This window comes from Phytophthora sojae, assembly GCF_000149755.1.
Source record: "Phytophthora sojae unplaced genomic scaffold PHYSOscaffold_2, whole genome shotgun sequence".
In the NCBI taxonomy this organism is placed as follows: domain Eukaryota; phylum Oomycota; class Peronosporomycetes; order Peronosporales; family Peronosporaceae; genus Phytophthora; species Phytophthora sojae.
The window spans coordinates 4,822,421-4,831,009 of record NW_009258116.1 but is presented as its reverse complement, the minus strand read 5'-3'; the positions used below and the strand labels follow the sequence as shown (position 1 = coordinate 4,831,009).

Here is an 8,589-nt window from a genome sequence, read left to right as displayed (position 1 = left end):
ATGGCGCCGTTCAAGTTTGTGACGGGGGACCTCGTCCGACTGGTGGAAACGCCGCAAGAGAAGCAGCACGAAGTGCTGTCCAACCTCAGAGGACTCGAAGCGGCCCTTGACGTCGACCTAAAACAAAGTCTGGACTCAAGTAACACTGGTGATCTGCAGCATCGCGAAGAGGCTTTCGGCAAGAACTATGTGCCACCGCCGCGGTCGAAGAGCTTCCTGGAGTTGATGTGGCTCGCCTTCCACGATATCACCATCGTCATTCTGACCATCTCGGGTTCGTCTCTATCGTATTGGCGTCCACAGTGGGCGACCACAAAGAGACCGGTTGGCTCAAAGGAGCGTGCATCATTCATGCCGTCGTCGTAGTCATCCTCGTGACGACCACCAACGACTACCAAAAGGAGGCCCAATTTCGCGCCCTAAATGCGGTGAAAGAAGACGAGAAGATCAAAGTCATCCGCAACGGCCAGCCTACGGAGGTCACCAAGTGGAACTTGTTGGTCGGCGACATTGTCCGGGTAGACCTGGGCGACATCATCCCCGCGGACGGCATCGTCTTCGATGAGAAGGAGATCAAGATGGATGAGAGCGCCATGACAGGCGAGTCCGACCTGCTCCCCAAGAACCATGACCACCCGTTCCTGTTGTCTGGTACAAAGGTGATGGAGGGTCTAGGCAAGATGCTAGTCATTTGTGTGGGCGAGAACTCGCAAGCCGGTATCATCAAGAACCTCATCAATAACGCTTCTTCTGGTAAGAAGAAGGAGCCTGCTGCTACGAAGACTGGCCACGCCAACATCGAGGAAGACGTGTACGTGGAGATTGAGACCATCTTGATCGTTGGTTAGCTGGATGCCATCGTCTGTCGGGCCATTTGATCAGCAAGACTACCTCTCCGGTGGTGGGGGTATCCGCTAGACACTCACTGCAAGTCCGCGGCTCCAGGAAGCAGTCACCGTCCTGGGCCGTCGTCGTCTTCCAGCTGCAGCTCGAAGCACTGATGGTGTCGGCCGACGCCGACGCGCTCGCGTTCCGATCCGTCATTTACGGGGACTTTCCAGCAATGAATGAAGAGTAGCCAGCCACTCGTCGCACAAGTGAGACTTCACCTACCGAGCGATTATGAAAATCGATCTCGGACGAATCGCCTGCGGGCCGCACACCGGATTGGACGATCGGCCACGAACGCGGGGATGACGGTGGACGCATCCAGCCGTAAGCTTTGGGACTGCAACCACACAACCGGCGGTTGCCTCTCACGGTCGATCCAAACGGAGACGACGTGAGCTCCTCATTGCTGGATTGGAACAATGTACGTGGTCGACGCGCAGGAGGTTATGGGGTGACGACACGAACGTTGATTCCCGTGCAGCATTGAAGGTAAAGCAGAGCTGCAGCTGGAAGACGACGACGGCCCAGGACGGTGACTGCTTCCTGGAGCCGCGGACTTGCAGTGAGTGTCTAGCGGATACCCCCACCACCGGAGAGGTAGTCTTGCTGATTGGCCGCACACCGGATTGGACGATCGGCCACGAACGCAGCAAGTTTGCTGTATTCGTGGCACTTTTGGTGTTCGTGATCATGTCGATTCACTTCTCCATTGACACGTTCGGAAGAGAGGGCAAGCCCTGGAAGAGCGGCTACGTCAACGACTACATGAACTACTTCATCATTGCGATCACCGTACTTGCAGTGGCCATCCTCGAGGGCCTCCCTCTCGCTGTGACTATCTCACTTGCCTACTCGGTGAAGAAGATGCTTGTGGACAACAACCTGGTGCGCCACCTCGACGCCTGTGAGACCATGGGGAGCGCCACGACGGTGTGCTCGGACAAGACGGGCACGCTGACGACCAACCGCATGACGGTGATGCAGCTGTGAATCGGCGACAACGAGTTCTCGTCCGCTTCGGCTGGCATCGGCGCGCTGTCGGAGGCGACCAAGGAGGCGTTCTGCATGGGTATTGCCGTGAACTCGACGGCCGAGATCTTGCCGCCCAAGGTGGAGAACGGTCTGCCCGAGCACACCGGTAACAAGACGGAGTGCGCTCTGCTGCAGTTCATCCGTGACGGTGGCGTCGAGTACCCTGAGATTCGCGCGAACAACGAGGTGGTGCATATGCTGACGTTCAGCAGTGCCAAGAAGCGCATGTCGGTGGTGGTTCGTCGCAGCGCCACGACTTGCCGTGTGTACACGAAGGGTGCGACGGAGGTGGTGCTGGGTCTGTGCCAGAACATGCAGCGCGTGGACGGCTCGTTCAAGGGCCTGGACGACGCTCGCAAGGCCAAGATCGGCGCCGAGGTGATTGAGAAGTACGCTTCGCAGGCGTACCGAACTTTGGTGTCCGGTCTGATGCAGAGCAACGTGGTTCCGCACGGTCCTCAGGTGGTTGCTGTGACTGGTGACGGCACGAACGACGCGCCTGCTCTGAAGAAGGCGAACGTGGGTTTTGCTATGGGTATCAGCGGCACGGCTGTGGCCAAGGATGCGTCGGACATTATCCTCATGGACGACAACTTCAACTCGATCGTGAACGCTATCAAGTGGGCCGCAACGTGTACGACTCGATCGCCAAGTTCCTGCAGTTCCAGCTGACCGTCAATGTCTCCGCAGTTCTGCTCGCGTTTATCGGTGCTGTCATTTTGGATCAGTCGCCGCTGTCTGCCGTCCAAATGCTGTGGGTTAACCTCATCATGGACTCGTTCGCCTCGCTTGCTCTCGCGACTGAGGAGCCGACGCCTGCTCTACTGGAGCGCAAGCCGTACCCGAAGACTCAACCGTTGATCTCCAAGAAGATGGTCAAGCACATTATCGGCCAGTCGATCTTCCAGCTCGCGCTCATGCTGGCGATCGTGTTCACAGGTGAAAAGTGGTTCGACATCCCGTCGGGTCGAGTCGTTGACCTCGACGAAGACGTCAAGAACGACCCGACCGTGCACATGACCATCGTGTTCAACACGTTCGTGTGGGCGCAGCTGTTCAACGAGCTCAACTGCCGCAAGATCTACGACGAGATCAACATCTTCACGGGCATCACCAAGAACCGCGTGTTCCTGTACGTCTGCGTCCTGCAGGTGGTCATGCAGTACGTGATGGTGCAGCACACGGGGGACTGGTTCAAGTACAGCCCTCTGACTGCGGGTCAGTGGTTCGCCTGCATCGGTATGGGCTTCGTTTCACTGCCGCTTGGCCTTGCGCTGCGCTGCATCTCCATTAAGAACGCACCGAACTGGATGGCGTTCTGCCGTGAGGACTCCACGGAGCCACTGGATCGTTACCATCGCCCGAGTGCTGGCACAACTCCGCGTCGTGAAGGCCTTCAAGAAGGCGCTTCAGTCCAAGGCGATCACTGAAGGATAAGCCGTTTTACATGTTAACTCGCAAACAGGCAAAAAGGTTGACGTTGCTTCTTATACATATTCTCCCTGTCCGCTTCAAGCTAACAACTTCAGCTTCACGATCAAGTTGAAGTTCAAACCGGTATACCGGTTTTAGTACTAGCCAAAACCAATTATTATCCCTGAGAACATAATTTGCTCCGAGAAATTCACGTTAGCGTTGAAGCAGACCCAGGCCAATGTCTGCACGCTGCGCTACAGTATAAGCTGGAGACGGAAATGACCGTTGCAGCAATACCTCTTTTTGGCAACCGGTAAGAAATCGGTTTGCGCGGCAAAAATACGAAAAGCCGCGTATCAAGTCACTCATCACTTTTCATGTTGCTGGCGCGCGCACGCCCAATTAACATACAAACACAGGCGCCCCAGCCACCATGTTGGTCAGCATGCGGCACTCGCGATACTGTCTGCTGCAGCCCCGTACGTCCGCTCCTCCTCGCCGCCGCCGTCGCCACAACAGCCCCCGTTTAACGTTGGTTTTGGATAGGTATACCCCTGCCAACCGGTACGCGATGCAAAGATGTGCGTGGCTGCAACGGTTCTTTGTGACTCAAGACTATTTCGTCGCGCGCAAGGATCCTTGCGCGGAGTCAGCGCGGAGGCATTCAGCAAGGCTCGAGCCACCTGGTAGGTGATGATGGTTTATTCCTCTATCTTCCCTGGCAGGCAGCAACGCCGCTCGCCCGCCTTCGTGCTGCTGGTGGCGCTCCCGGTGCTGCTCAGCCTCAGCCTCGTGTCCTATCTGTACCTGTACCAACTGCCCGCCATGGCCGGCAGCTCGCCTGACCAACAGGTCACCACGTCACAGCAAAAGTCCTCGGGCATGGAGAAGCGCGTGGACCTCACGATCGTCGGCGCCGGACTGGCCGGTGCGTCACCTGCAAAAGATATACTCGTGATGTACCTGTACTGGTACATGTTGAAGAGAGCTATGATCTGATACCGAAGCTGCTGATCTGGCCGACAGGCTTGACCGCCAGCCTGGAGGCGGCGAATCTGGACCCGTCCCTCAAGATTCTGCTCGTGGAGAAGGAGAAGAAGGTCGGAGGCAACTCGGCCAAGGCCTCGTCCGGCATCAACGCGGCGCTGGACGCCGCGGACGAGCCGCTGTTCACGCAGGACACGCTCAAGTCGGGCGGCGGTCTCGCGGTTGAGACGATCGTCGACACGTTCATCCCCAAGGTGCGGATTGTTGCTGGTTTATTGCTTAGGGTGCTTGAGATTTGGGCTGATCCATGGTGGCTGCGTGTGCTTTTGCTGGTTGTTGTGTTGTGCGGTGCGTTTCTGCAGACCCCGGGCGCCAAGGAGTTTCTGGAGGGCTACAATGTAGACTTGTCGGTGCTGTCGCAGCTCGGAGGCCACTCGGCCAAGCGCACGCACCGCAACAAGAGCGGACCCAACATCGGCTTCACGATCATCAGCACGCTGCAGAAGGAGACCACGACCAGATCCAACATTGAGATTCTTACCGGAGCCGCCGCGAAGAAGCTACTGCTGGGAGATGAGGCGCAGTCGCCGCCGACTGTGACAGGAGTGGAGCTCAAGCTGGTGGATGGACAGACCCTCTCGGTGTTCAGCAAGGCGGTCATCTTGACGACGGGCGGCTTCTCGGCTAGCCACTCGATGTTGAAGCGCTTCGCGCCTGGTATGGAGGTCTACCCGACCACCAACGGCGTGTGGGCTCAGGGCGAGGGTGTTCAGATGTCGGAAGCCATTGGTGTCGACCTCACGCTCATGGACAAGGTTCAGCTCCACCCGACGGGTTTTATCAACCCGAAAGACCGCGAAGCAGGCACGCGCTTCCTCGCCCCCGAAGCCATTCGTGGGTCTGGCGCGGTGCTGCTGAACAAGAACGGCAAGCGTTTCGTGGACGAGCTGACTACGCGCGACAAGGCGTCAGCCGCTATGCTTGCCCAGCCTGGACAGGAAGCCTACATGCTGCTGTTCGAGGATGGCGCGAAGGCCATGGCCTCGGAACTTCCGTTCTATAAGCACATGGGCATTGTCACGATGACCGAGTCGGTTGCAGATGCAGCGAAGTTCTGCCACTTTGAAGACCCCCAGTCGTTGCTGAAGGAGCTGAACGACTACGCTGATATTGCCGCCGGCAACAAGGAAGACCCCTTCGGCAAGAAGACGTTCCCGTACCCGATTCAGCGCATCCCCAGCATCGACACGCCGATGCAGATTTATGCCATGGAGGTGGCACCCACGGTTCACTACACTATGGGTACGTATATATTCCTTACTGTTTTCAACGTATTGTTAGGAATCTCTGACCCTAATGCTGCCAATGTTGAATTGATTCCAGGCGGTGTCAAGGTCACTCCCAACACGGAGGTGATCCACAAGAACGGCGAGATCGTGCCAGGCCTGTTTGCGGCCGGCGAGGTATCGGGCGGCCTACACGGCGCCAACCGCCTGGGTGGCAATTCGCTCGCGGAGTGCGTTGTCTTCGGCCGCGTCTCCGCACAGCAGGCCGTCAGCACGCTACGTCAGTGACCATGTACCTTGAACTTGTGCTGCATATTCGCCTGCTTCGTCCTGTGAGGGATGGCAGCAAACCTCCAAGAAGCAAGAAAAAATTAAATGGAGCTCGTGATTTGATACAGGCGCTGCGGCTTCCAGACTTTGAGTCCCGATGCCACCCACGGATTTAAAAGGAGGCGTAAGTAGGAAGTATCGCCAAACGTTATCGTCGTTGCCTGTGAACTGATCAAATGCATGCCGCCCACATCAGAGATGCTGATGATTCCCCTGCATCAGAAACCAGTACGATGCAGCCCGCAACGTCGACTCGCGACCGCGCTGTACAGCTCGCTGCGGCAGCTGCAGGCCTTCCCTGGCGAGGACGAGCGCATGCGCTGGCGCTGGCGGCTGCACCAGCTGCGGCGGCAGCAGGACATGGAGCAACAGACGCTTGGGCCGCGCAAGTGCCTTTTCTTCTGAAAAAGGAACAAGTGCCTTTTTTCAGAAAAAGGAACACTGGCCCTCTTCAGCAAACGCTTGGAACCTGAAACCTGGAAGATAGTTCGCGGTTCCAGGGAAAATTGCCTTCAGCATGCTCATTTTTTACCTGAAACCGCGAAAAATGTTCCAAGATTACCTCGTTTTAGTGACAAAGTTTCAGGCAGCTCTGTGAAGCTTGGAACTTTTTAATCGAATAGAAGGTCGTGTGGGCCACACCACCAAGGATGGCGCCATGCCGTGCATGCAGCGGAGACAGCTCAGCTCGACTGAGGGCGCGCTCTGCTGCAATAACAGCACCACGAACTCTGCGTGCGCGCAAAGAGACTTAAGCACCCTCGTGCCATCGAGAGCTCTCGAGCACGGCCACCACACGCTCTGTTGAGCCCCCTCCCGCCGCCGCGCGATCTCTCGCGTGCATGCCGTCGTGCGCACGCGATCAGGCAGCCCGCCACGTGCGCTGCTTGGCGCTGCTTGTCGTAGGCAATCCTTACTTAGCAGTGACCACTAGGCAGTGGGAACGTCTCTCTCCCTCTCTCCTCTCTCGCTGCTGGCGTTCATGCCGCACGCCGGCGCTCGCGTGGCCAACGAACGCGTGGGAAAGTGGAAATGAGGGAGGGCACTGCAAAATTTTATGTACAGAATGAATGTTGTAAAAGTGTGCGGTTCCAGGTGAATTTACCTGAAGTGCCTCGAAAAACTGCATCTTGGAACTTTTTTTCCAGGTTTCAGGTTCCAAATTTGCTGAAGAGGGCCACTGTGTCTTGAGTGGGTTTCTTTCTCTTGAAATGTAAGGTGGTGCCTTTGACTCTATAGCCTAGTTTCAATGGCGTGTAACTTAGATACTAGCTGCCAGGAGATGGGGGCTCGTCCTTTATTGCCGAACCCGAGATCCCATCGACTTCTGCTTGTCCTCAAAATTCCGTGTGGGGTTTCCATTCTTCGATTTGCCGCCTCTCACACACCCCTGCCTCTCGTCGAGCCATGGCGGGTACTGCAATCCGGTGGAGACCTCCAGACAAGGAAGACGAGAGGTTGCGCGCGGCCGCTGATCTTCGCAAGTCGCTCCTGAAAGGAAAACGAAGTCCGCTCGTGTATTCAACTATCGTGATGCCCCTGAACGCTGTTTGTTCAAATCGACTTCTGCGTGGAGTACTGGAGAAGAATGCGGTCGCCTTGCAGAACATCCGGGTGGAAGCTTGGAAGCTGACGAACTTCCATTGCGCGAGGCTCTTCGAGCACCACAGGTCGATTTATCCTGACTATCCAGCTGTACCAGCTAGCTCCCGCGTGTTGGAGACAGTGTTGAAGCTCGACGCGGGGTTCTTCTATCGATGTTGCTCTGGGCTAGCAGCTAGCACCTACGCGAGAGCGTCAAATTCAGATCGAACTGGACCACTCGAAGCTTCTCTGACCCTCTTCTTGGAACAGCGCAGTCGCTTTGACACCTACACGCCTCCGAATGTCACCCATATGAGTTCCTTCCTCAACATTTTGTCGAAGGAGATGGCTACCGCTGCGAGTAATCACATCCGCTACAACTTTGAAGCGCGCCTCGTTCAATACGTCGTTTTACGATATGGATATACAAGACCCGATGCCCAGAAATTGGCTACCAGACTGAAGAACGCGAACACGCACCACACGGACGACGAGATCGACCTGCTGGCTTGGCTAGAGCTGCCCCCGACTGCAGCGAATATCAAGAATCACCTCGTGCTCTTCCTTGGAAAATTGTACGACATTTTGGAGTTTATGGAGCCGCTAGTGCGGGGAGATGATGTGCCAAAGGGGTGTCGTGTATTCTCTCTGCTCCCCCAGCCTGCTACGTGCATTCCGGCATACTACCTCCCATCTGTACCAGATCGCGAAGGACATCATACGCTCGCACGACGAAGACATTTTCAACATGTGCACTGCTCTCGATGGCCAGGGTCGCAAACGGTACGCTACTTCCGCTGAGTTCCACACAGTGCGCGAGCGAATGTGGAAAACCGTCTTCGATTTAAGCCGTTGTGTCAGCTCCGATGGCAATCCAGACACCGATCCTCGGATCGGTAGAGGGCGTCGCAAGTTCGAGTATATGATCCGGACCAATGGATATGCAGTGTGTATTCTGACATCTATACCTCGTGAGCTGCAACGAACGGTGCAGCCGGGCCTGTACAAGCCCCACACTCTCATTGGAGTCGACCCCGGGGAGCGAATGCCCCTCACCTGCTAC

General features: G+C 56.5%; 2 protein-coding genes across 2 annotated transcripts; both read left to right on the top strand.

Annotated features, from left to right (window-relative positions):
* PHYSODRAFT_260276 (hypothetical protein) lies at positions 1 to 3,353 on the top strand (the record flags this gene model as incomplete). Its single annotated transcript, XM_009521280.1, has 5 exons — positions 1 to 274; positions 304 to 843; positions 1,373 to 1,866; positions 1,897 to 2,557; positions 2,614 to 3,353. 5 exons carry the CDS (start codon positions 1 to 3, stop codon positions 3,351 to 3,353), a joined length of 2,709 nt encoding a protein of 902 aa, XP_009519575.1.
* Positions 3,354 to 4,032: 679 nt separating this feature from the next.
* PHYSODRAFT_541857 (hypothetical protein) lies at positions 4,033 to 6,066 on the top strand (the record flags this gene model as incomplete). Its single annotated transcript, XM_009521279.1, has 5 exons — positions 4,033 to 4,098; positions 4,231 to 4,267; positions 4,366 to 4,580; positions 4,689 to 5,628; positions 5,710 to 6,066. 5 exons carry the CDS (start codon positions 4,033 to 4,035, stop codon positions 5,898 to 5,900), a joined length of 1,449 nt encoding a protein of 482 aa, XP_009519574.1. The 3' UTR covers positions 5,901 to 6,066.
* Positions 6,067 to 8,589: the final 2,523 nt, after the last annotated feature.